Source organism: Diachasmimorpha longicaudata, chromosome 18, assembly GCF_034640455.1.
Source record: "Diachasmimorpha longicaudata isolate KC_UGA_2023 chromosome 18, iyDiaLong2, whole genome shotgun sequence".
Classification (NCBI taxonomy): Eukaryota; Metazoa; Arthropoda; class Insecta; order Hymenoptera; family Braconidae; genus Diachasmimorpha; species Diachasmimorpha longicaudata.
In genome coordinates this window covers 2,250,461-2,278,087 of record NC_087242.1, presented here as the reverse complement: position 1 = coordinate 2,278,087, position 27,627 = coordinate 2,250,461, and the positions used below count along the sequence as shown (strand labels likewise).

Here is a 27,627-nt window from a genome sequence, read left to right as displayed (position 1 = left end):
TTTTACGCGGATTCGACTGACAATTTTATATTTCAATCGTTTTCACGTGAACACCGCGAACTCTGGTGGACATATCCACCAATTCCAATGCACTAGAAGTCATGGCAGTGAGGAATACCAGAAGACTCTGGTCACTACGCGGATGAAATTTTGAGTTAATTTATATCGACAGTTCGCCGAATAAAACGTAAAACGGAGGTCCTTTGTGATTCCTTAAAACAGATATTAAATCGAAGACCAATAAATTGGTTGGTTGCATTATGGATGAGTCGGTGGCTATAAAAATAAAACCAAATTTATTTGTGAATGTGCCAGCGGATGGTCTGATGTCCCAGCAGAAAATTGGGGGACGATGAAGAGGGGGAGGGGGAGGGGACTATCGTGTGAAACGATTATCGATCGTGATCGGCTAGTTTTTGGGGTTTGGGAGGTGAGGGAGGGGGTAGGGCGAGGAAATTAAGTGACAGTGGGAACTTTGAGAGGTTTTTAGGGGTTTTTGGTCCCTTATTTACTGTTGGAAATTTTTTTTTTATTGTTTTTATTATAAATTGTGTAAAATATTCAACAATTGTCTTATCTACCTTTTGCATGAGAAAGTTGATACTTTTGTTTCATTCTTTGTCATTGAAAAATGTGAATTTTGGGTAAAATCATGAAAATCCAAGTTTTCCCATTTGAAGAATTATTTTATTTTTATTTTTTTTCTTCTCCTTTTGCTGGCGACTGGACGCGTTGTGTTTGACCGATTTATCGATTATCGAATTTCGATTGCAAGTTATCTAGAATGTTATGAAACGCGAACGATGTTCTTGATATCATAAATTATTAATTTAGAGAAAATTGGAAAAAATACGGGAAAAATTTACAGCTAAAAATCTGAATTTTTAATTTATGATAACTATCATTAACATTTGAAAAAAAATAATAACGATCACATCAATTGTTTACGTTATGTCAGACTTGACAAATGATAATTTTTAGTCAATTAGTGGGATTTTAGATTCGACCAGTGACGATATACCATATATCAATATCAAAATCCCTTCGAGATTTTCCAATTAATACTCTTTATTCATTCCATCGATTACAACGAATCCTATAATCGATAATCCGTAAATTTTAGAACATCACACTCTGAAAATTTCTCCTTTTTTCTTCTTAAATCTGAAAATTTTTCAGTTTCTACTCTAATTTCAATGAATTATTCTATATTAAATAGAAATACAATAAATTACCCTTAATTTGACCCCTCAATCAACCCCTTACCATCATTTTTCACCCCCTCATGAGACACGTTAATAAGAAAATTAAGTTTTTTAATTTTATTGAAAAATTCATTTATCATATGATAATCTGTAAGTCTTAATTTTCCTAATTTTTAAACACCAAATCACAATTTTGAAATTTATCACGTGCAACTTAGCTACCGTGTCCGCCTAGTTCAGGGAAATTAATGTGTTGAGGCGACGCGTTAGATTTTTATCGCAGTTATCTAGACATTATTTATCAATTCGAAGGGCAGCTTCGGCAAGCAGAGGACAACTTCTCTCACGTAACAATAGAAAAAAATCTATAAATGCAAAGTATCCGTTGAAATTCAAGAATATAAATTGATATTTCAGATACAAATGGCTGAAGGAAGCAATAGATTTTAGAAACAGCCGATCTAATCAGTAGTCACTGGTGACGATCAGGGCCAGGAATTACCCACTAATATCCATGGGACAACATAAAATAATCACAAGTGTAACCAAATCGACGTAAACACTCGTGTACCGACGCGACGAATCGTGAATCGATAATATCTAGACACATTTTGCCTTTAGTTTTCGTGATTTTCCACTTCAAAACTGAAGAATCTCATGTTCACTGCGAAGAAACAAATTTTTTGTTGTTTATAAAATGGTACGATAGCAAAAATTGATTCAGAACATTGGACTACAAGACCATACGTTATTAACTTGAAAATTTCTTATTTGATATAGAAAAATTTTTAAAGTGCTACAGTTTAAATTTGGGAAAATGCGATTGTTGGATTCTCAATAAATAAACTTTGAACACAGATTTATTCTTAAAATAAACTGATATTTTAATCGAGGAACAAGTGGTTCGGAACCCACTTAAAAAATGTAGGTTCACTCGTGTTCTGATATGAGGATGCGAGGATAAATAAACACCACAGCCAAATTGACAGTATGAATGTGGAAAAACTTAAAACAGCAAAAAGAGCAAGCCGATGAATGAGACAAAACAAATGCTGGTATGCAATTGCGAGGTACAGCATAGTCGAAAGCTTCACCTAGTGGTGCTTAGAAGGCAACTTTTTTTTTTGTTTTTGTTTAATCGAGAAACAATAGTTATTCAACAACCAAGTCGACAGAGAATTTTGGAGATCGGAGTGACGAGCTTGCTAGGTGACAAATTAGAACTAACCTAAAATTAAAGGAGTCCTTAGTTTTATGTGTCTGAGGATCTGCGAAAAAAATGGAGGGGAAGGCTTTGAGACATGTGTCGTAGGGTCTAAAATGTTTGGGAATTCTCCAGCTGATTAGACTTTTTTGGAGGCACTTTCATTTAAGGTATGTCCGCTAAGGGTAGGTCAATTCTGGAATTTTCAGGACTTCCTTTCTTTCTGCTTATCCTAATGTTATCTAATTTTAATGGAAAAAAAAGTATTTCGGTGACGCGGAGGACACCCCAGGATTGCGTGTGGCGCCCTGCCTCTTCTGGTGTGAGGTACTACGATGTCGCTGGGGTCACTAAAGCCCCCAGAACTGAGCCTCTACTTCAGTCAATCCTCTTTGGGTCCTACGATGCCGCGGGGGTCACTAAAGCCCCCAGAACTGAGCCTCTACTTCAGTCAATCCTCTTTGGTTTATTCCATGTCAGTATTTTATTGTTTTTCTCAGAATAGTGCCGGAATGTTTAGAATAGTTTTAATAAACCGAAGCACAGAAAGAAAACAAAGAAATGAGATAATAAGGGCCTCTTGTCAAATGGGTCCAGAGTGTCAAAACTTTGGTCACTAAGAGTCAATTCCTCTGGGGACATCGTAGGAGAAAGATAAACCTTCTGCGTGCGGTAATAAATAATTAAAGTTGATAGTTAAATCGGTTGATATTATTTAGTAAATTCCAATCCAAAATCCAATATTGGTAAAAATGAAACTTGAAAAAATCCCAATAAATAAAAGAGGACGATTTGCAATGATAAAAGAACAGTTTTTTCTTTAAATTACTTTTCGTGTGTTGAAGACACTGACAGGAAGTTGAAAGGAATCGGTAGGAAAATAATTAATGTAGTTCTTGTTATTTTGTGTGACTGAAAATTTTTATTATCCTTTTTGTAACAGCCGAAGTCCAAAAGCGGGGCCGAAACGTGTGATCACAGATGAGGTGGTGAGTGTCGTGCGGTTGTCCTCGCAAAACGTGCTCAGTTGAATTTTTTTTTTATTGCGGGAATCAACGTTTACGATATTTCAGCAGATATCCAGCGGAACCGAGATCTTGCCATCTGGAAAATCAGTGAGTGGTGGTGTTAACGCAGAGATTAAAAATGGTCTACACTTATTTCTTATTTTATTCTACCCTTATTTATTTATTTATTTTTTTCAATAAAATTCGTTCTAAATTTCCTTAAAAATTTACAACTGACTATCCCCCGAGGGCCTCCAGCCAAATATTAACATATTATATTTACGATACGATTGACCTAAAAAAATACAACATTTTTACAATTTGTTATTATTTAATGACTCAAGAAGGTTCAAGATGGCGTAGAAATTGTCCTGTTTTTTTTTTCAAAACTCAACAAAAAAAATCCCAAAACCGAAAAACGCAGAAAAATTATCGTAATTATATATTATATATATTACGGCAGAGAAAATAGTCGGGCCAGGGTTATCCCAGTGCTGGCAGTCTTCGCACAACACTCAGCCAACCGTGGGCCAACACTGGCCCCTTTTCCCATGTCTTCGGTACTATACCCGGATTTGTGAACCATAAGATAATGACGAAAGTCAATGACGTAATATTTTTCTGATCAATCGCATCGATAACGTACCAGTGAATTTTGGATAAAAAAAAGTCGAATCTCGTTAACAAAAACGTTAATTATCATGTCAATGTTATTCGATGTTTACTTTCGTGCGTATGATTGAGCTATTTTTATATTCAAAATCTGCATGACATTGTCGGTAAGGTAGAGTACACTCTGGACATGTTAAACTCAGTTGATAACATGGTTTCCTGTATATGAGCATCGGCACGAAATCTACTGAGTCAACTATTTTGAAATAACAAGTAGAAAATCCGTTCATGATCAGACACGATGATTTCAAAAGGGAAGTTATAAGACAAAGCTATGGGAAATATTTATATTTTCAGATATATTGGAAAATATATGGAATTGCCCTATTATATATAATACATTATATATTAATACGATTAATATAATTGTGTATTATATATAATTATTATATATTATGTATATGATATATCGTATGAATAATCAGATATATGATGTTATAATATATCATATATTATCCCCCATATATTATGTAAATCTGTCCTTACGGACAAACCTCGATCATTTATTTAACTGTCTCTTATGTTACACTGAAAATCCCACAAAATAAATTATGCACGAATGAATAATATCATATATTCAGTAACGAAAACCAGCGATTGTGGCCGAAGTGGTTAAATCGCTCGACCGGACGACGGGACCCGTGAGGTGCGGGTTCGCGTCCGGGTTAAGGTATTGGATTTTTAATCTTTCGAAAACCGTCGAAGGGAAGTCTAGATACGAAGAATCATAGAGAAGTCTTGAAACAAATTTTTCCTATGAAGTTTGGTTGATGGGCGCTACGTCGGCCCAGATTTATCAAGGTTTTCCATGGTTAACATGGTTTTCCAAGGTTTATCATAGTTTTCCAAGGTTTTCCATAGTTTTCCATGGTTTTCCAAGGTTCACTATAGTTTTCCAACGTTTTTCATGGTTACCAAGGTTTCCCATAGTTTTTCAAGGTGTTCTACGGTTTTCCATGATTGGTTACTAAGGTTTACAATGGTTTTCCAAGGTTCTCCATGATTACCATTTTTTCCGATGGCTTCCCTTGGTCTCCAAGAGAGTCGGTACGTGGCGTACAACGCCTGGGGTAAACACGATACGGTTGGGCAGAAATTGGGTCCCTAATACCGCAAAAAATGTAAAAACTCGAACACGGTACACATGGAGGGGCCACTTATTTATACAATTACTGCGTCACTTAAGACTGAAATCCCTACAAATCTAGGAAAATCACTTGCAGTTGATGACATCGTATAAAATGATGCAGTCGGAAACTATCGAATCCTATTCGAATATTATACCAAAAAGAAAATAGTTTTATTCCTCCAAGGACTGAAAAGCGCGATTTAATCGAACGAATCAACGTTCGAATCGCACTTTTTAGTCTCTAAAAGACTAAAATAACGTGTGCCACACGGGAATAAACTATTTTCTGACTGAAGTGATTGATAATCACTTAAGTCAAAAATTAAGTGATTATCACTTAAGTTAAAATTTTTTTCACCCTAGAAGCACAAATATCCTATTTTCACCTCATTTGTGGTATGTCATAAAACAAAAATGGCAAGAGATCCCTAACTTATTTCCTTCCCTTTCACAAAATAAGTGTAATCACAAATTTAAAATCAATTAAACTCAATTAATTTAAATTGAATAGCCTCTCGGTATACATGACAAGGGAATAAATATATATTCATTAATATATTAAGTAGCAATTACTAAACATTGATCAATTACGTAATTGACTACAAAAGGAAATGCCAGAGATTTACGATTTTTAACGACTGATTCGAGTAAAAATTACGAAATTTTTTGGAAAAATTCCTTGACGATTACGTAAAATTCTTTATGTCCTCATTCCCCTCTGGAATTACAGAAGAAATACATTTATTGATTGATTAATTGATTTCTCTCTAAGTGGATGCGAGTGACATACCTGTCTCCATAAACATTTTTTCCTCATTTAAATATCCACGTCATTACCTTTTCTTCGTAATATCTCGACGCTCCCTTTTCTCCAGTTCAATTCTACTTCCATCGCTGGACACAAGCCTCGATGCAATTTCTGTAGGTTTACCAGGCGGACCTGTAGTTCCTGACGGCACGTTCGACAGTAATTTTTTGCCCTGACGATTTTCCTTCGATTTCCTTCTCACATTCAGGTCCGATGATACAACAATTTCGTCGAATGCTTGTCCAAATACCGCTGTAAATCCAATAAAACAAGGCGTCATCCAAGTAATCATCGAATAACCAATAACTGGATATTTCGATACAAGTGCGGAAAAGTGTCTGTGTCATGTAATTCAACGAGATAAGGAACACTTTTCCCATGAGTATTAAATAATATTGTCAATCACAGTGTGCGAGGAGTGGAATTTTTCGCACGTAGGGTGAACCGTGCGTTAAATTACCTATTTCGCACGCACTGCGGATCGTATATAAAATTCAATTTTTCGCACGCAGGGCGGATCGTGTGTAAAATTAAATTTTTCGCACGAAGGGTAGATCGTACGCAAAATTCAATTTTTCACACGCAGGGCAGATCGTGCGTAAAATTAATTTTTTCACACGCACTGCGGATCGTGTGTAAAATTAAATTTTTCGCACGAAGGGTGGATCGTGCGTAAAATTACATTTTTCGCACGCAGAGAAGATCGTGCGTAAAATTAAATTTTTTCGCACGGAGGGCAGATCGTGCGTAAAATTATATTTTTTCCACGCAAGGCAGATCGTGCGTAAAATTATATTTTTTCGCACGCAGGGTGGATCGTGTGTAAAATTAAATTTTTCGCACGCAGGGTGGATCGTGTGTAAAATTAAATTTTTCGCACGAAGGGTAGATCGTACGCAAAATTCAGTTTTTCACACGCAGGGCAGATCGTGCGTAAAATTATATTTTTTCGCACGGAGGGTGGATCGTGTGTAAAACAAAATTTTCCGCACCCATCGTCGTACCTACAAAAAATAAAAATTTCCCAACGCAGAGCCGACGGTGCGTAAAATGAATTTTTCGCACGCAATGCAGGCCGTGCGTAAAATTCTATTTTACGCACGCTATCGAAAAAAATCAATAAAAAAAATTACTCACGTTTTGTGTTAGCCTCTTGACTCTGAACGTTGACAATAACGCAGACCAATGCGATCACCAGAAGTGCCAAAAGTTTCGCCATGTTCGGGATAAATGTCGGAAGGGCCTAAATGATTTTTTCTTTTTTTTTCTAAACAAATCAACAAAATAAGTACTTCATTACGCACAACGATACATCACGTCATACAAAACTTCACCACATCCACCACCACGGAATTCATATTTGAGTCAGTAGAATAAATTCAGCGACGCGTGAGGGAGTAATAACAGTACTGACTGGGAATTATGAAATACTCGGGCTTTAAATCGCGACCGACACAAGTAAAAGTTTAATAAATTGTCGCGAGGTCACGCGGGGCGAGGACTCGCGTGACAAAGATAATTATTCGACACAGATAATTGCATTCCGAATAATTATATCGAGGATAGAAATTTATGTTCAGTTATTTGAGTGTCTAATTCATTTATCGGTCTTCGTACTGTCAACCGATGCTGTCATGAGCGATTTTTAAATTCTCCGCGGTCCTGATCGAGTCTATTTATCAACCGAAATTGTTGAAATTGATCCATTGATTGTCTGCAGTTTTTTCGGGAGAAACAGTCGGATATTTGAAAAGTGAGTGGATGGTCTTGGAAATGAATATTATTTTTGAGATTTCGCTGGAATCAAGTGTCCACTTACCGACAATACCCCGAGGATACTTTCCGAGTAGACAACCGCACGAGAAATGCGAGCAGCAATCGCTCTTGAGCCAACAGGAGGGTCCTATCCCCCCCACCCCCCCACCCCACCGGTGCACTTACTGTACACAAAACACTTCGGCGAAAGAACAGGAACCACTGAGAAAAATGTACACACAGAGAGCATGCGGGAAGTGTACTTTAATACGTCACACAGACTGTAGGTTGTTGCACCGGACCGACCACTTTCTATTTCACTCTTTTATTTATATTTTTTATTTCTTACTCTTTCATCCTTTTCACATTTTTAGGTTTATTTTCTCGACGTTTACCACTTCTTCATGTCCTTTTGGTCATCCCGGGAGGGACTGGTTTATCGGCTATCAGGGCCGTAGCCCTTCGCCGCAAAAACATTAATGTTTACGGTAAACAGTGATAAATTTTGGGTTTTTATCGGGGGAGAAGCACGACGATATTTTGGTGGTCGGAATAAATTGTTTGAGGAGAAAGGGGTGAGGTTTTTGGGGGGAATTGGAGAGAAATGGGGTTTCGGGGATGGTGATGGTGGGTTTGAATTTATTGAGGTTTTTTTTTTGAGGGGAAAATGGTTTTGGGGATTTTGGGGCGAGTGGATGGTTGGGATCGTGGGATTTTTGGATTTTTTAGGTTTGGGGGACAGGGGGTAGAAGGGGTTGAAATGTAAAATGTGAAATTTGAGGGAAATGTTGACTTGACCCGCTTTTTTGGAAAGTTAAAGGGTTAAAGGTATTTTAGAAAATTAAAGGGCTAAAATTATTTCAGGAAATTAAAGGGCTAAAGTTATTTTAAAAAATTAAAGGGCCCAAAATTATTTCAGAAAATTAAAGAGCTAAAGTTATTTTTAAAAATTAAAGGGCTAAAATTATTTCAGGAAATTAAAGGGCTAAAGTTATTTTTAAAAATTAAAGGGCTAAATTATTTCAGAAAATTAAAGGGCTCAAATTATTTTAAAAAATTAAAGAGCTAAAGTTATTTTAGTAAATTAAAGGGCTAAAATTATTTCAGAAAATTAAAGGGCTAAAATTATTTTAAAAATTTAAAGGGCTAAAGTTATCCCGAGAAAAATCAAAATTCATCGAATCGCAAACATTAAGGGCTAAGTCAGTGCTAAAATTCAACCCGATTGGTCCAGCCGTTTTTCATGAATTTCCGTTTCGTTCTGAATCGATTTTCGCAAATATCTCGAAAACTATCGAACCGATTTCAATGTTTCACATCTCAAAATATTCGTCTCGATGTGCTCCATCTCAATCAATCAAAATATACGAACTCGTTCCCCCTAAAATTTCGAGATATTCCAATTTTTCTGTTTTGTCCAAAAAAAAAGTTTGTTAACAAAAATTCGGTCATAAATTTGCAATTCGCCATAAAATTTCATGTAGGCAATTAAATGTTTGATGTTGCAGAACTAAGTGGGATCATTAGTTCATGAAATATTCCACTTTACTTTTAATATTTCTCTCTGTGCCGCAGGAAAAATTGAAATTCTCCGGTTAATATGGAATAATTTCACACACCAAGAAAAATATTTAATAAAATTTATTTATTTTTCCCGTAATTCCAGAGTGAAGGGCAATTATCGGACATTTACAGGGCTGTTACGGGATCTTTCCTGAAAGTGCCGCAATTTTTATCTGAATCGCATGCGAAAAATTACGATATTATCACGTGAAATTTCCAAATCGATTCCGTAATTCCGTTTCGTTTATTTATGAGATCTTTAAAGTGTCATGCATGAACGAATCGTTAGAAATCACAGGTCGCCATATGCAACGTGATAAATGTAAAAAATATAATCAAATAGAACGATCACTGCAATTTATCGTAATTTTTAGGGGGTGCGATAATGAATTTTTTACGTTAAGATATTTCCCCAAAATATCCTGAAAAAAAATGTAAAGGAAATATATTTTGCGTTGAGAGCATTTTCAATTTAAAATATCTTTAGTAAAAATATTTTTTAGTAAGATATTTTACGGAATTATTCATAACTAAGATCCAGATTTTTACTAAAGCCCTAATTTTTATGCCAAATTTTAAAATAATGAATTAATTTTTCGGAACGGTACTATGCTAACAGATTTTTTGGGATAAAACAGAAAAATCGAAATATCTCGAAAACTTTGTGATAACGGGTATATCGATTCTGATTGATTGAGATAAAGTACATCGAGATGAACATTTTGAGATGTGAAAAATTAAAATCGGTTCGATGGTTTTCGAGATATTTGCGAAAATCGATTCAGAACGAAATGAAAATTTATGAAAAAATGCCGGACCAATTGGGTTGAAGGATTTCCATCGATTTTTCATTTAAAGTAAAATAAAAAATGATAAAAAAAATTATTTTTGCCAAATATCCATTTACTTTATAGAAATGTTTATTTTTTAAATCCTTCATTTTTGCAATTGAGCAACTATCTAACAATTATATTGTTCTAAAATATGATCATGTTTTTGATAACATTGAATGAACTCCTGTAATAATTATAACTATTAAATAATTCATCGAAATTCCTCCCTCAAGAAAATCCGAAATTTCGAAAAACTAAATAATTATCAACACTTCATTCAAGGTCACTCAAAAAATCCTCATCCTCCACTCTAATATCATAATCCTAATTTAAATCCATATCAATCTCCCTAAAAACTAATTAAAACTCAGAAATAAAATTATAACTAAATAAATTCTTCTCTGCAGTAAATAAATATTTTCCAAAAAAATTGTTTTCTCCCCCTCCACATCATTAATCCCAAAATAAACCCCAAAATTTATAGTATAAATAATTATTTTTATATACAAATAAAACTCATTCCACTAATCCATCATTTTGCCCTTCGTCTCCAGCCCCCGGGGCAACAATTTCCCTACGATTTTTCTCTTTCTGGGCCTAAATTTTTCACTCATTCGCTTTTTACAATTTTTCACTCTTGAATAAAACAATTCTCCCGAAAACTAAAAATAGCGAGACACAATGGTCCCCTAACATCTGGTCGCTATATTTAATTTGGCCAGAGCATTGAAGATGGAGCGGACCACAATATCCCTTCCATTGCTACATTACTGTTTCCAAGATCGCGTGTCGGTATCGGTCGGTCATTGCACGCACTTTTTGGATCTCGATACCACATTTTTTTTATTCTCCAACCCCTCCCCCCCTTCCTCCCTCCCCTCCCTGACCAGTTAATCCCCCGGTGAGTGGAGCGAAACCTCCCCCGATTTTCAATCCTTTTTTTTATTCCCTTTAATTCCTTTTCTCTTCGTCTTCCTCTGTCGCTCTTGAGACCGAGATGCCGTCGTCTCGTTGAACTTCTGCGTTTCTTATTTTCGAGAACATCTGGTGGCTGGGAGAGGCAGACAAAGGGCTGGTCCACACGAAAAGAAATCACCGGAGGATAGTGTATGTTCGATGGAGATTAGGGACTGAGGTGGAATGGAAGTATTAAATAAAAAAATGAGAGTATTAAAATTTATTTCCTCGTTTAACAAGGCTGAGACTTTTCGGGGCTTTAAATCATTTTATTGTGACAGTAATGGTGTTGATGATGGGATATAAATTAGGGATGATGAGAATGTGGAGTTAGGGGTTCCTTCAGCTACTTCAGTAATCAAAACTGAAAATTAAAAAAAAAATTAGGGGTAATTAGTGGATTTTTAGTGATTTATTTATTAGGTTTTAAGGTAAGGGAGACAGAGGAATATAATATATAAGATAATATGTAATATAATATGTAAAAAAGTTGATAAAAAAGTAGATGAACTTATGTAGTAAATATTGGACAGAGAGAATTTTTTTATATAATTTTATTTATTTAGTTTGAGTAATAAATTATTTATTAGAGAGTAACGTTTAGTTATTTAGGTTGAGTTTAGTTTGAGAAAAAATTTATTGTTGTTAAAGTGTAATTTCTGGGGAGTTCTAGGTAAATATCTGGTGATTTCGGAAAAAATTTTCGCAGAAATTAGGAAAAAATTCAATTTTAATTAACAATTTTTCATTACCAGTATTGGAATATCATTTTTCTTTTAATTGACATCAAAATGTTTCTTAGAAATTTTTTCTCGTGATTATCTCGTAAAATTCATTTGATTTGGCAAATGAGGTATAATAATTCCTCTTATTTATCGCACTAATAAGAACATTTGATTTTTTTAAATTAAAATTTAAAGTTCTTAATCTTCCAGAAATCATCGGAAACTCCTCTGATTTTATTCAATTTTTTTAGAAGATTGTTATAAACAAAGTGTTATGTAAACGGAAACGTAATTGTTCATGCGTACATAAATAACACAGCAAATAGTAAAATATTTTTAATTGAAAAAGCATTCGTCCCGTGTATTAACAATTTTCGGGGGTTCGTTTAATTTTAGTTGTAAATAACTTGTTCAAAATTCAAATCATTGAACTCTTTCCCCAAACGACTAAATTTATATATATGTACATAATATACATTATATAATACACAATAAATACACATAAGATAATACATAATATATTATATATTATATACTCCATATGTATCATAAATAAATAGATCGGTCACACAAAACGTTCCCCTCTTCCATTCAACGCAAAAATTAACAAAAAAAAATCCAGTAAAAAAAACTATTCAACAATTAAATCCACCACGTGACGTGTCGCAATTCCATCTTCCGGTGGAAGTTAATATAAAAATATAAAAACATCCGAGAACCCGGACAATAGCACAGGTCTCTCGTACGACCAAAGAAAACCAGTTTCTTTAAAATCTTTCACTCAGCAAAAATAAAAAAAAAAAAAGAAAAAAAACTATTTGGCAAAAGGGCCTCTTGGCAATGCACCACAACCCATTCCCGCACCGTCGCCACAGCCCGATAATAATTCCACCAAAAATTTCCATCCCACTTCAACACATCCTCGACATCCATATATTCCCTTTAAAACGAGTTCGGAGTCTCCGTCTGGGCGTCTGCATATAGCATAGGGTTAAAAACACGCGATCAGCGCCTGAGAACCCCAAGAAGATTCATTTTCTCTTTGTCCCTTCCCTTTTTTCACACGTTCCAACGAAAGACCCCAAAAATATGCATACGTATGGGTGATCTAGAGTGAGAGTGAGTGAGTGAAGTAGAGAAATTTTTTTTTTCACGAGTTCAACACTGGGTGCAATATACGAGACACAATGGCAAACGAGCATTACTGCACCATCAAATATTTCATCGGTTTTCTTCGTTCGTGTGGACGTGTGTGAGTGTGTTTGCAGAGGTAACACCGAGAGGAGGAGCGCACATAAATAAACACGCCTGTTTTATATTTACATAAGGCAGAGACGATGGTGGAGGAGAAATTCATCGAGTTTGGGTTCGTCGAGGGTTCAGGTGTGACAATCCTGTCGGTTTATGTCATCATTTGGACGTGAATTATTGCGATTCGTCGAGTACATTTGTCATCGAGAGCATCTGGGTTGGGTTTTATGGGAATGTAACGGGATGTATCAATGGAAATTGATGGGAATTATTTAGGGATGAAGATCGTGAGAGAATTATTGGGGGGTTGAAGGGATTTCAAGTGATTTTAGAGAGTTTAGAGTGATTTGGAGGATTTTTGACTGATTTCAAATGATTTTCATTTTTTAATTATCGATAATCAGTGGAAATGGTGGAAGATAAGTTGGATTTTGATAGGAGGAGGTTAGGGGAAGTTGCAGGAGATTATTTATTGAAGGAGTTAATTAATTAAAAGCTGTGGGAAAATTTGAAGACAGCTCTTCGGTTTATCTTCAAAAATCACTCGACGAGGTTTATGACGTGTTTGGAAAAGTCTCCAGAGGATTAATTATGATGCGTTGTGCTCTGAACTTGAGAACTTTGCAATCCTACCACATGTGGAGTTCAAAGGGAACTCTATCCTCTGGAGTCATAAACGTTTTCCTTTTTTTTTAGTAAAGGTTTTTCAAAGAGTTAGGATTTAGTCTCTGGATAGGGTCCTCTAGGTCAGTCGTGTCCTTCTCGTGCCAATAATAAAGACTTCAAGTTAAAGTAATTAATTGTTGCTACATTTATTTATCTACTTGTATCCATATCCCAATAGAAGTGAAAGGGTAAAAAGAGATCAGTCAGTTCTGACTAGCGTCCAGTTTTTGATAAATATCTCGAAAACTAAGGGAGCTACCGAAATTTTTATCATAACCTTTTTTGTGGAGCTGATTGAGATCTACAATAAAGGTAATGACTACAATTTCGCTATCTCCCTTAGATTCAGAGATATTCTCAGAAAACTCGAGTGAAATATCAGTCAAGTTGTCTGGTAAAGTCATGGAATCGCGTACAGTGACCAGATGAATGATTTCTTAGTCAAGAAAGTTCAAGTACATAAATGAAGTTAGCAACGTAATACATTTACTAACTTCATGCGTAAGACTTTTTCCTAATTGGTCAGTGCATTTGACGCGGGAAATTCAAACAGTCTCTCATGAATATAAATTTTCCAGTTCTCTAAATCAATTTCTGTTGAATTTTGAGGTTTTCCCCAAATACAAAATTCACTCGTCCCAGAGTTTTTATATTTAAGACTAGAGAAAATGTTTCATTGGTTAATTGTCGTCAGAGCCTTTTCCTTGGGACTTTTTATTACTGCACTTTTCCAAAGGGATTTTCCCGAAACCATGTGGTGACCCGAGACGTTCAAGATGGAATTTCTCAGTGAAGTTTCAGGGGGTGTAAAGTTTATTGCCCTCTCTAAGTAGGGGTGAATCGGGGCCTAACTACTAATTTAGTTTTCAGTCTCTTCTAAGATTTCATAGAGTGTACAGTGTCCCTTGACAAGTAGAGTCTAAATAATATATTAAAATTTACTGCTAAAATATTAACTGTGTGTTTTTTCCATCATTTTGTTCCTCATATTCCAACAATTTCAACTTACTAATCTGGTCCTCCATATCCTCCACCACCGCCGGAGGAGGCTTGTGCGACGCTGAAAGTCGCCGAATAAGGCCCAAATTTAAAACTCGCACTCTGGGCATTGGCCTGACTCGGCGCATTGCCAAGTGGTCCTGTGGATCCTGCGGATGCCATCGCTAAGGAACTTCCACCAACCTGATTTTGCGGGTAATAACCCCCGTGTCCCGGCCGCTGCCACCTAGAAGAACAGGATATATCGTTGAATGGCCGCTGCGGTACGAGATATATTCGGTGGGTTTGAGGACCATGCGGCGGTGAGGGGGACAGGGGGGGATGGGGGGTATCGCAAAATAAAAGGATTAAAGGTGAAGAAGGACGCAGGGAAGAGGGATAAAGAAAAGGGAGAGTTCGTTAGCATCGAGGATCGTTCAACGAACCCGTAGCCACCGTCGCAGCCGTGACCCCGACAGCCCTGACCTCCCAAGAAGTGATTGTAATGCGGCCTCTTCTTCTTTCGCCGGCCAAACAAGTGGCGGGATGACGGCCCATCGTCGTAAACTGATCGATAAATAAATAAAATTATTTGGAAGTCGGTAGCCAGAGGGGAAATGGTCGGTTCAAGTCGATGAAGATAAATCTTATAGGAGAGACGAAAAAGTGATTGTGATTGGCCTGCTCTGAATTTATTCGAAGCCAGTGGTTATTTTAAACTTGATGATGAATTATGTTATTCTGGAACTAGTTTCACCTTCTGGAAGAGGATTAGTTATTTTATTTGATTGAGTCGATATAGCTCTCGTGATTTTCAAGTTCGATGGAGGTATGTCAGTGACTAGCCAATCGATCACGGGTTTTTATTACAATAAAAATAATCACAAACCAAAATGTCATGAAGTAAAAATATGACAGTCTAAATGATCATAAATTTTTTAAGTCTCTTTGCTGTAGATAAATTGAATTTTAATTTCAAAGGGTTGTTCTCTTCACGTATCAATCGGATAACTGAGAAAATATTATTCTCATGAAAACTCGAAATCCTTCGAATTCCGGTCTGGAATATCCATTTTTTAGTACAGTTTTCTGGTAAAATTATATCGAAAATAATCCTGGTTCTCTTCCTATCTAATCCAAAATCCTACACAGAGACAAAAATTCTATAAAAATTACGTGCCACTTCCGTAATCTGCAAGTCAAACAAATATTCGGTAAAAATTACGAAACAGTCACCCACTTTTTCAGTGAAGTTCCACAAAAAAGTTCAAAACGTACCAGAAAAAGGATAGAACCTTCAGTGAAAAAACGCGTTACTGTTCCATAATTTTTACGGAATACTGGGTTGACTGGCAGATTATGGAACAAACACATAATTTTTAAAGAATTAAAAAATTTTTTTTCTCTGTGTTTTCACGAGTTTCTTGCAGCGTCAAATATGAAATGCTTTCACACACCGCACGTCGTGTGTGCGGAATTGTTGTTTGTAATGTTTCAGATGTGATATTCCCATCAGTGATATTTTTGTTTATGATTTTTTGTCATGATATGTCGACAACGAATGAATTGTAATCCCCAAATTAGCACAGAATTTTTAGAAAATTTTTGTTGTTACGAATCACATTCATCAAAGAAGGCCAAACCAGTTGTTGAAATAACGCGAGGACATGGCGCTTCGAGGCATGAACGATAGCGCGATTTAATATCAATGTTTATCAGCAGAATCTGCGTTCACAGAATCATCAGATGACAGAATGTCTAGGTCAGTTGCGGGGTATCGCCTCTACATATGACATTTCTGTGCTTTTATAGTTAATTTCATTCGAAATATCCAGTTCCAGGACATTTCATCATAGTTTTATTGATCACAAGAGCTTAATTACCACAGCATCAATCGGCGTTGCCAAATAATGACAGCATTATTTATCAAATGCCATTTCATCAATCGGAGGTCAATAAATTCTAGTCAATAAAATCCCGGTCTCTCAACCCTGAAAAGCGATTTTGAAAACTTAAAATCTCAACAGCCCGAACCGGATTCGAACGCACGACCTTACGATTACGAGCCCTAACTCGCTACCCACTGCGCTATCCAGAAATTCTCGGTTAGACATACTAAAATGGTCCATATAAACAATATCCTTTTATTTTTATTTTTAATATGGTGTTCCGCATATGTATGTGTATGAGTTTATATACTATCGTATGTACATATGTACATGTATAGACATATCATCATGTACTTGATCCGCCGGATTTATTGAGTGAAAAATATAATTTTGCCAATGATATTTATTTTGGATAAACAAATGCCCGAAATTTCCATTGGAAAATCCACTTTAAATTCTTGTTTCGTACCGAAAATAATAATTTAAATATCGAGTGTCTCATTCTGAATTCCCAGTTATTACAACTTATTAACGATATTTTACAGTTTTTAATTTAATTGAAAAAATTATATTTTTCTCTCTGTAAGAGCTACGTTGGCATAACTTATTTAGTACAAAAAAATTGGGACTTGAATCGTTTTTTTATTCCAAAAAAGTCTCTAAACTTATTCTTAGGCTTAAATTGTTTTTATAATAATGAAATCAATTTTTAAAAAATTCTTTAAACCATTTTACTCTTCACTACTTAATTTTTTTAAGTTTGTTATTTTTTAAAAATCTTTTTTTAATTTCAGGTTTGTAAAAGAGTTTTGGTGGCGGTGGTGGCGGACCTCGGCCGCTTGCGAGATTACTTACAGTCGTCTGATGATGCACCGGGAAAGGTTATTGACCCCGAGTCCGGTGCTGGGGCTGCTGTGATTATACCGATGAAGACAGCCAGGTACAAGAATTTTGGAATCTGCATTTTTGATGTTGGGTGAGAGCGACCGGATCCAGGTCAGACGATGGGAAATTCAACTGCGGGTGAGGCAGTTCTTTCCAGTAGTCTTTATACGGAGGAGAGTTTGGAAAGGTTATTGGGGGGTTTTACTGAGTGTTTGCGAAGGAGTTGATGACCTTCCGGTCCAGGGACAGCCGGAAATTACGTGGGCTATTTGGAAATGCACATAAGTGGTGTGCAATTGGGTTTTTGGGGCCGAAGTATCCGCGAATTTATAAATTTCGATAAATTCGAGAAAATAATTTGGAGAATTTAATGACGTTCTTTGGAGCTGATTTATATTAGAATTAATTAGAGCTGGGGCACTGCAGGTAAATGCTATAGAATAGGAATGTCATAAAAAATTAGTTTTAGTACTTTTTGAAAGTGTCAGGAAGTGCAGAAAAAAGGAATTCTGAGGGAGAAATAGAAATTTAAAAAATCAACATTTTAGTTGAGAATTCGGTAAGAAATTCCGATTTCCTCAAGATGGTCACATGATCATGGTATAATGATGGTGATCATGTGCCCCTCTTACTGCAGTCAGTTTTTTAAATATGAATTAGGTGTCACTATTTCAATTAAATTAGAAGAACCTGTTAATTGCTTATGGGAATTAAATTCTAATTTATATGAAGATATTCTGTTTGTCCCTTTATTGAAGAATGATTTGTTTTAGAATCATTTACTTTCTTAGGGACTTCATTTTAATTACGGAGGAATGAATATCTTCAAGTAAATCTATCTCTGCCTAAATTAGAATTAATTTCCAATAAACAATTAAAAGCAACTCATAATTTAATGGAAAAAGTGGAAAGCGATTCAAACAAAACCAACAATAGCTCTGATTTTAAAAAATGAGTCTTTTATACAAATCAGCATTTAATTCTAATAGCTAATTTGAACTGATTAGAAGGTGCGATGACAAAAAATCTTTTAAATTAATCTCTTAATCATTCCACGAGAAATGTGACTGCTGTTACAATTAGTGTCTTAATTATGTAAATTTAAAGTCTTCAGTTGATAAAATACCGAATGAGTTAAGTTCACTCAAAATCAGTGGCACACCATCAGGTGCAACTCAGCTGCACTCTTCTTCTCCGCATTACAAATTACTATTACATAACAAGGAAAATCCGGTGAACAAAAAGTGTTTAAATGATGAATTCTAAATAATATAATCCGAGATATAAAACCATAAAATTCAACAGTCGGGATGAATAAACACTAACACGAAAGAATCAGAATCCACAAGTACCAGTTGGAAACATATTCCTAAATGATTAACAAAAAAAACTATATTATCTGCAATAAAAGTCCAATTTACCACTTATTTCTCTCTTGTTACCAACAACTCTCACATAAAATGTCACTGAGCTTCCTTATAGACGTCTATTATTCCGGTTTTTAATAGCATCATTGCTTCATCCATCATTCATTCTTCCTCATCCAAACAACACAACGACTTTCGGGTTTTTCTCCCTCTTAAAAGTCGCAATAAAAAAAACCTGAGAGGTGATTATCATCACTTCGCACCTCCTCCCCAACAAAGAAAATTTCCGCAAACAATTTCCCATTTAATTTCGGTATTTACAGAAGGAAAGATTCAATAAAAATTACTAACCAATTTATTGTTCCAACAATATCAAACAATAATTAAAATTCCCCCAATTCTCGTTTAAATTCTCTCTTTGTGTACATTTCACCAGAAAAAAATCAACATAAATAATTTTGCTTGATTGAACTCACTTTTATTGATCGTAATTTCACATATGACATGACATTATTTTTTCTTTCCTCCTTACATTCAATGACATATAAATAAAACTGGAGAACCCACCGATGAATCTCCAGTAATTTAAGTAATGATGGAAGATAATAATTGGCCACTCGGTAATTTCAATGAATGCGTATGAAATATAATAACATTTAATTACCTTGAACATATCGGTACATTAAAAATAAAGTATTCATCCATAAAGGACGAACATCACACGAAAGAGTATTTGCGGCATTGAGTTGGCCGTGTGAGCAGACGGTGGGTCGGTGCGACGGAGCAATGTAATTCCCTGTGAAACAGGTTTCACAAGTTTTCAACACCACCGCCACCACCACAACCTGAATAATATAAGAATATTTCCACCGCCGATATTCAACACTCTTGACCATAAAACAAGAACGTACACTGGACAACACGTCCAGGTACACTAATATACCAACAAATTTACGGACAGTTTTCATAATCTATAAATAAACCTAATGATTCAATTTATAAATACTACTATACAATTAGAGGAATAAAGCATATCATTGCGAGGTCATTGTAATGAGCATTAGTCAGTAAACACCAGCATCTGCCTGGTGTCGATGGTGGCAGTGGCATCAGCGGAGGCTGAACTTTTTGATTCTAATCCACCGGAGGCGTTGGCATTGGCATTGGCAGTGGCTCGAGCATTTCCCCCGCCATTGGCGTTGGCATTAGCATTGGCTGATGCACTAGCGCCGCCATTTCCATAGTGTCCTAATGAGCCATTGGCGTTGGCATTAGCGTTGGCTGATGCACTAGCGCCGCCATTTCCATAGTGTCCTAATGAGCCATTAGCAACGGCCTTTGCATTAGCATTTGCCGCGCCGCCATTGGCGTTTGCAACGGCATTGGCATTAGCCGTCGCTCCAGCCTTGACGGTGTTTGAGCCGCCGTAACCGGCGAGAGGAGCGCCGTAGGAGTCCAGAGCTCCGGGGACGTGGTTGGATGCTATATTTCCAGAACCTGAACCGGCGTTGGCACTGGCGTCGGCATTTGCTACTGCGTTGGCCGTGGCTTTAGCGCTGGCGGTCGCCGTTGCGGTAGCTCCCGAAGAGCCACCACCTCGACCGTTCGACCCATATTCCCCGGAGTAACCTCCGTAGTTTCCTGAAGATCCTCCATAATTTCCGGAAGATCCTCCGTAGTTTCCTGAACTTCCTTGTCCTGATGAACCTCCAGCGTTGGCGTTTGCGATAGAATTAGCACTTGAGCCGCTGTCTCCATAGCTTGGACCAATGGGTCTTGGAAGATCTTGAGAACTTCCTCCGGTTCCAGAACCTCCTTGAGAAGTGCCTCCATATCCAGAACCACTTCCAGGCTGAGAACCACCCTGGGATCCACCGTAACCCTGATTAGTTACTCCTCCTTGTCCCACACCCCCAGCGTTTGCGTTGGCATTAGCATTGGCACCAGCGTTGCCTCCAGATGAACCTCCATAGCTATTGCTTGGAACTGCTGAACCTCCAGATGAACCGCCGTAGTTTCCTTGGGAGCTGCCACCGTAAGAGCCACTTCCCTGATTGAGAGAACCCCCAGAGCTACTTTGTCCAGAACCTCCAGCTGTGGCACTGGCATCAGCGTTGGCTTCTGAAGAGCCGCCATAGCTGCCGCCTGGAAGTGGAGTGCTGTAGGAGCCTCCCACGTTTCCTACCGAGCCACCGTAACCTCCTTGGTTGCTGCCACCGTAGCTTCCCTGCAGGGAACCACCATACGAACCACTTCCCTGATTGAGCGAACCTCCAGAAGTACCTTGACCATGACCTCCAGCATTAGCACCAGCATCCGCTCCAGCGTTAGCACCAGCAGTCGCTCCTGAAGAGCCTCCATAGCTACCGCCTGGAGCTGGTGTGTTGTAGGAGCCTCCTAAGCTCCCTGCGGAACCACCATAGCTTCCTTGGGAGCCACCGCCCTGATTGGAAGAGCCACCTTGCCCAAGACCTCCAGCCTGAACATTAGAGTTTGCACTGGAACTAGACCCCCCATATCCACCGCCAGTTGATCCCACATTACCCGCTGAAACCGGATAGCCTGATCCTCCTAATCCCCCTTGTCCTTGACTCCCGGCCTGAGCGTTTGCATTGACATTCGACCCGGATGATCCGCCGTATCCGCCACCAACTGATCCTGGATAGACGGGGCTGCTCCCAGAAGAGCCGCCATTAACTCCTCCGATCGGACCACCTCCAATCGATCCACTTCCACCCTGAGACCCACCGTATCCTCCACCGCTTGATCCTGCGTTAGCACTCGCTTGAGCATTAGCATTTGCACCAGAACCTCCGCCGAGGGGACCGTAGCTTCCGCCAGCTTGACCGCCTCCCTGTTGTCCGTAAGATCCACCACTAGCACCACCATTGGCATTGGAACCGCTGCCTCCATTCAAGAAAGGATTGTTCGGGTAGGTCCCTACTCCTTGACCACCGTGGGATCCAGAACCGCCATGAGATCCGGGATTGTAGCCACCACCTGTCAATGAATTTCCTGTATTAACATGTGGAAATGTGACGTCACAAGTTCAGAATACAACAGTGACTACTCATAGTGGATGGGAGTGATTATTCAGACCGATTGTGAAATCAGTCTTCAAATCGGAAGCTGGAAAGTTGATTATGGGTGTCCAAGAAGCCCAAGGTTTAGTGCTGAATAGAAAGGAGACGAATTAGTCACAAATTCCAATTCTACTGTCCTGGAACCGTTGATCCTTCTACAATCTACATGACCAACTGAGCTAAGTGTCTGACCCTCGTGCATGAATTGTGTTATCCGACCTTGTCGCTCGGACACATCAGTACTGAGACACCTATTGCTCACCTGGAGCTGTCACGGGAGGCGTTGGACGCTCCACCGGTTGCTGTGGCTGGACAAGCATCGGAGGAAGGGGATAGATGGGTTGAGGGGACGCAGGTGGTGGTGGTGGTTGAGGTATTATTGGTGATGGTGGTGGTTGGGGTGATGCTGGCGATGGTTTGGGCTTGTGAGGTCGCTGATGGTGATGATGATGATGACGACGTGGAGGGGGTGTTGGTCGTTGTGGTCTGTATGAACGGTCTGGTGGCCCATCGACAATGACCACCGGCACCAGAACCGGATTAGCTGATCCGCCTCCCTCTGCGGTGCTACCAGCACTAGCTGTCGCACCAGCATTACCCTGACTCGGTCCGCTGCACCGAGTGCATCCGGCTGGTCCCGGAGGCTTTCCAACCGGCGATTGTCCGTCTGATTCAACGATATTGAAGGTCAGTGTCATCCCCCCGGATTGAATGGGTCGGGGTTGGTAACGATCGTTATAAAATGGTTCGTCTAGTCTAATAGGGATTACCACTCCATTCGAAGGGACGTTGCTGTAGCCACTCGTTTGTGGATTGAAGTGGAGAGTAATGACGGAGGGTTCAGGATGTCTCCAAGCAGGATTAGGAGGATTATCGTAAGGTCTGAAGGGCCTATTCGAGGAGCCGGTGTTAGTGTTGGCAGAAGCTGCTGCGTTAGCTGATGCACCGGTTAGACCGATGACACCTGGAGGGGTATAGTACACCTCCATTGGGCGACTGACCTGTTGAATGGGCCTTTGATTCACCGGTTTGAATCCTCTGTTATCATTATTAAATGCTCCAGCGGATGCTACAGCTGCGGCATTGGAGGCGGTACCAGAGCCGCCATTGACCGTTGAAGGTCGAGGGACGTATTGAACCGGTCGATAGTTTAACTTATTATTATTAGTATTGGGACCAGCCGAAGCTGTAGCACCTCCAGCTGCCCCAGAATTGCTTATTGGAAAGGAATAATATCTATCATAATTATTGTCCCTGTTATTGTTTATGGGATTCTGTTGCTGGACGATTTGTTGGTCCGGAACATGGCACCCACAATCCGGGCCGTGCTGGTGATGATTATTATAATTATTCTCCTTGTTAACTGGACTTTGATATTGACTTTTCGACTGATCGTCGATCGGTTGGGTATTGCCTCCATAATTATTAGCCTCAGTGTTAGCGTTTGACGCGGCATTCGCAGCAGATCCGCTATTAGTTGACGATCCACGGTATTCATTATAATGATTATTATTGTTGTTAGTTTGCGCTGGTCGGTAATTAGTCCACGGTTGTTCGTTCGTCGGTCGATAGTTCTGATGGGGATTATCATTAGTAGCAGTTGACGCTGAAGCCACGGCGTTAGCGGAGGCGGCTGAAGGGCTTATTACCGACAGCTGGTTATTGACATCATCTGGAGACGGTTGATTTGAGTAGTGATTCGGTGCTTCGATTGGTCTAGAGTTTGATTTATGATCGCCGTTAGCATTGGCTGATGCAACGGCGTTCGCAATCGAACCGGAATTGCTGGTTGGACTTGAGTATTTATTACGACTATTATCATAGTTTTCTGGGTTGTGGTATTGATTCATCGGTTGCTCATTGATTGATCTGTCATTACCGTCGTATTGATTAGTGTTAGCGTTAGTTGCAGCTGAGGCTGAAGCCACGGCGGTCGCAATCGATCCGGAATTACCGGCTGCACCTGGATATTTATTATGATTGTTAGGGTAGTTGTTAACGGGGTTCTGGTACTCAATCATCGGGCGTTCATTGATTGCTCCGGTGGTGGATGGGTGGTTATTAGTGTTAGCGTTAGCTGTTGCGGATGCTGTAGCAGTTGCACTAGACCCTGAATCACTCGTTGGGACTGCGTTGTACTCGTCCAGGTAGGGATCGTCTGGAATTTTGTATAGACCTTTCGGTTGTTTGTTAGTTGGCTGGTAGCTCATAGCGTTAATGTTAGTGTTGGCGGTGGCCAACGCTGAAGCCACGGCCTTCGACGAATATCCGGGAAAAGGATTTTGGCGCCGATAGCGCCAGACTAGATCGGTGGCGGCCGATGGAATGAAATTCAAATCATCTTCAATGTCCAGGAAGGGTTCAGATGTTCCGAATGATTGATTCTTACCTGTTCGGGGAAATTATCGTACGGTATCAGTGGAGTTGTAACGATTTTGGGGTAATCGAGGAATGATAGAACCAATTCCAATTATTGTTTTAGATTATTGGAATTAGATTAATTGGGGATTTGCGTGATTATCGATTCTTTCCATTTCTTCTATTGGCATTACTCCTAATTTGTGGGAATGTGAAGAGAAATATTCACGTAAAATACCGTGTTGGGTATGCAAAATAACGTCGAATGGTGCGATCCTATTGGCCAAGATTTGGATGGAAAAAATAATCAGTAAAATTATCAACATTAAAATTCTACTCGGAATTTTCAGCTTTTTTTTCTGGTAATTTTCGGTGATTTGTTGTCTTCGAGAATTGGAATGTTAATTTGAAAAACGTAAAATTTACAAAAGGGTCCTTTGAGGTTTGAAAGCTTCTGAAATCTTATAAATTTCCTTGACATCCTCTGAAGCATTAGAAATTTGAAAAATCTAAAATCCACTAGAAACTGTTATTCAGACCTAATTACTCTCGTAACTCCTCAAATCCTCCTGTTTGTTGTAAACACGAGAACTATAAAACTTGCAGTTATATTGTTGACTATCACATCGTAAATCTCCACACCAGCTTATCATAAACCATGACCTACTACGATAACGTTAACGAAAATAAAAAAAAATAATAAAAAAATTATCAAATCTTTATTTGAGCAATGAACACAGGTATCAGGCACTCATTCAATCACAATCGAATACCAAATTTTGTTCTCAGAGAATATCCAAAAAGGTTTCACGCACGCCATTCAATAGAAAATGGGTCGTCCTAGAAAAATAAAAAAAATGAAAAAAAAAAATTCTAAAAATACTGTTAAGCGTGACCGGTAGCAAAAATTTTGAATCCCCAATTCCAGAGGCACATTCATCATTTACATTGACATTTACGTCAGAGGAAAAGCATCGAAGCATCGTAATTGTCATAAACAATGATAAATACCTTTGTAATATCCTCCGTAATTGTCTGCCTCCCTTGCGTTCGCGTCAGCACCGGCCTGAGCATTTCCCTGCGTGTGCGTGTTGGTGTTGGTATGGGTGTGACCTTGAGCGTCAGATTCAGCGTGTGAGCTGGAAGAGGCTTCACTGGGTCCCCCAGAGTAGCCGCCGTGGCCGCCGCCATAGTGTCCACCGTGATTTCCATTCAGATAACCGCCCTGATGACCACCGGGGAATCCCCCAGCGGGAACACCAGGAAAACCGCCGACAGATCCGCCATTGAATCCTCCAGGGAAGCCATTGACGTTGACATTGGCATTCGCATTGGCAGCAGCATTGGCAGAGGCTCCATTCCCATATCCACCAGGTCCATATGCACCAGGTCCATATCCACCAGGTCCATATGCACCAGATCCATATCCGCCAGGTCCATATTCACCAGATCCATATCCGCCGTTGCCGTAGCCTTGAGCCTGGGCATTGGCGTTGGCAGAGGCGCCAGCTGCTGATGCCTGAGCTCCAGCACCAGCTGAGGCACCACCATTCCCGTTGGCATTGGCTTTGGAATTGGCTGACGCGTGATTCAGTGATGTCTCGAATCCAAGTGGACCGAGGTGGAAGCCATGATGGAAATTGGTGGCTTTGGCGTTGGCAGAGGCCTCGGCCCCTTTGTTCGGGTGGAAGATGCCCAGGGGGTCCAGGAGGGAGCCCAGATTTTCCACTCGCTGACGATGTCGGTCAGCTATACCCTCGAGGATACCTGAGGCAGATTTGGAAGAAGAGGAGTTATGCGGTGGAGTGGTCCAGTTGGGGGTTGGGGGTTCGGGGAATAGCTCGGGGTCTGAGGGTGGTAGGGGTGGAAGTGATGGTGACAACTGTGTAATGACACAGAGCAAAGCTGTCATTGTGGCACTACCTTAAAGTCTCAAAAATGGATTCAGTTGATCAGAAAAAATGGAGTTGTACTACATTGGGTGCTGTCTAGATTGATTCTGAGTTGATCTCTGATGTCTTGTTACCTTGTCTTGTCCAATCTCTCCAATACTACCAACAGGCAGCGGAATGTGGTCTGATCCTTTTTTATGGAGTCGATAGAAATTTACAAAAAAGGTTCGACAGAAATTTCGCTATCTCTCTTAACTTGGGAGATATTTCCTGACAATTTGACAGTCGATGAAGACTCCTTCATTAACCACTTCACAAAATTATTGTTTGCAACCCAGGGGGTGTTCCCTCAAGCGTTAATTATACGAAAAATTGTGGTGTCACTGTCTGATAGTCATTGATAATCGCAGAGGAATCATTGGTAGCTATTGCCATCATTTTAGTCAGAGTAACTTATCATTTGTTTAACCATTCCCAGTATTTAGATTTCGATTTTCAAATTTCCCGCCCATCAGTCTCACCAACGGTGAACCTAAAAATTCCCCAGACTATTTTTTTCGTGGAATCCCCCATGTTTATGCCTCACGAAAATCAGTGTAATTGGGAAACTAATTACTAATCGTCGAATGTAATCGTGAAAATCGTTGGTAATCACATTGGCAATGGAAATGAGAGTAATCTGTTTGGTAATCACGATTACTCGATCGATTAGTTATCAATGCATCAAAATTTGAATTTTCTTTTCGAGGTGATCAGTAAAAAAATATCTGAAATACCAAAACTCGATTATATTGTTATATCCAGCGAAGAATAAAGACGACACAGGTTGGTAAATGTTTCGGGCGGTTTATTAATTACAAGAAGTATTACGATGTGTCATGTAGGAGCTCCGAAGGCAGACCAACCAATAATGTTATCCAAATGACAGTCGTTCTTTTGACCAAGTTCAGATCATAGACAAATGAATGAGTATTCGAGGGGGGACACGTAACAATATTTATCTTACTTGGGTATCCAAGAGATCCATTAACCAGCAGTAGCACCACAACGGGCACAATACACTCTATCGTTATCATTACTATCACTCGTAATGTAAAAACAGTCTAACGATAACTCGCGATTTCCAGAGAGTCAAGAATCAGACTGACGATTCTTCCTACAAGACAAGATCTTATATACGATAGCCCGCGCAGTCCTCAGTCAGTCGGATAATAATTGTCCTCAATCGACTCCCTCTCTGTCTTCTGAACGTTGTCGATAATTGTTTTTCACTGGTCATAGACAATCATTGATCCTGGGATGGGTTTTCCAGGAGTGTCACGCAATCGTAAATCAATCTTGACAATTAATGAGATGATTTGAATGAATTTATCGACATTTTTGGGGATTTTTTGGACGAT

The 27,627-nt window shown here is 38.8% G+C and overlaps 3 protein-coding genes and 1 long non-coding RNA gene across 5 annotated transcripts; 1 reads left to right on the top strand and 3 right to left on the bottom strand.

The window, feature by feature from the left end:
• The first annotated feature begins 447 nt into the window (after positions 1-447).
• Positions 448-3,428, top strand: LOC135170975 (uncharacterized). The gene is made up of 3 exons (XR_010300465.1): positions 448-2,579; positions 2,674-2,884; positions 3,353-3,428. It is a non-coding gene; the product is annotated as an uncharacterized LOC135170975 (long non-coding RNA).
• LOC135170974 (uncharacterized) lies at positions 3,303-7,950 on the bottom strand. Its single transcript, XM_064137220.1, has 4 exons — positions 7,845-7,950; positions 7,163-7,292; positions 6,055-6,277; positions 3,303-3,513 (listed from the first exon to the last, which is right to left on the bottom strand). The coding sequence occupies exons 2-4, from the start codon at positions 7,242-7,244 to the stop codon at positions 3,462-3,464; spliced, it is 357 nt and encodes a 118-aa protein (XP_063993290.1). The 5' UTR covers positions 7,245-7,292; positions 7,845-7,950; the 3' UTR covers positions 3,303-3,461.
• Positions 7,951-11,375: 3,425 nt separating this feature from the next.
• On the bottom strand, positions 11,376-17,912 carry LOC135170973 (uncharacterized). Its single transcript, XM_064137219.1, has 4 exons — positions 17,498-17,912; positions 15,200-15,320; positions 14,785-15,000; positions 11,376-11,497 (listed from the first exon to the last, which is right to left on the bottom strand). The coding sequence occupies exons 1-4, from the start codon at positions 17,604-17,606 to the stop codon at positions 11,485-11,487; spliced, it is 459 nt and encodes a 152-aa protein (XP_063993289.1). The 5' UTR covers positions 17,607-17,912; the 3' UTR covers positions 11,376-11,484.
• Positions 17,913-19,350: 1,438 nt separating this feature from the next.
• Positions 19,351-27,390, bottom strand: LOC135170968 (spidroin-1-like). Of its 2 annotated transcripts, XM_064137201.1 has the most exons (4): positions 27,234-27,390; positions 25,347-26,102; positions 22,240-22,644; positions 19,351-21,894 (listed from the first exon to the last, which is right to left on the bottom strand). In XM_064137201.1, exons 1-4 carry the CDS (start codon positions 27,301-27,303, stop codon positions 19,955-19,957), a joined length of 3,171 nt encoding a protein of 1,056 aa, XP_063993271.1. In that variant the 5' UTR covers positions 27,304-27,390; the 3' UTR covers positions 19,351-19,954. The 2 variants fall into 2 exon arrangements, with proteins under 2 accessions (XP_063993271.1, XP_063993272.1); XM_064137202.1 differs by lacking the exon at positions 22,240-22,644.
• Positions 27,391-27,627: the final 237 nt, after the last annotated feature.

Excerpts from the sequence above, each read along its gene's own strand:
- LOC135170974 (XM_064137220.1), bottom strand. The coding sequence starts at position 7,244 with ATGGCGAAACTTTTGGCACTTCTGGTGATCGCATTGGTCTGCGTTATT. Across the intron at positions 6,278-7,162 it reads TCAAGAGGCTAACACAAAAC|CGGTATTTGGACAAGCATTC; the intron begins GTGAGTAATTTT and ends TTGGATTTACAG. Across the intron at positions 3,514-6,054 it reads CGAGATATTACGAAGAAAAG|ATGGCAAGATCTCGGTTCCG; the intron begins GTAATGACGTGG and ends CTGATTTTCCAG.
- LOC135170973 (XM_064137219.1), bottom strand. The coding sequence starts at position 17,606 with ATGCAGATTCCAAAATTCTTGTACCTGGCTGTCTTCATCGGTATAATC. Across the intron at positions 15,321-17,497 it reads CGGTGCATCATCAGACGACT|TTTACGACGATGGGCCGTCA; the intron begins GTAAGTAATCTC and ends TTTATCGATCAG. Across the intron at positions 15,001-15,199 it reads GGCTGCGACGGTGGCTACGG|GTGGCAGCGGCCGGGACACG; the intron begins GTTCGTTGAACG and ends CTGTTCTTCTAG.
- LOC135170968 (XM_064137201.1), bottom strand. The coding sequence starts at position 27,303 with ATGATAACGATAGAGTGTATTGTGCCCGTTGTGGTGCTACTGCTGGTT. Across the intron at positions 26,103-27,233 it reads TGGATCTCTTGGATACCCAA|GTATCCTCGAGGGTATAGCT; the intron begins GTAAGATAAATA and ends AATCTGCCTCAG. Across the intron at positions 21,895-22,239 it reads GCCTCCCGTGACAGCTCCAG|GTGGTGGCTACAATCCCGGA; the intron begins GTGAGCAATAGG and ends ATTCATTGACAG.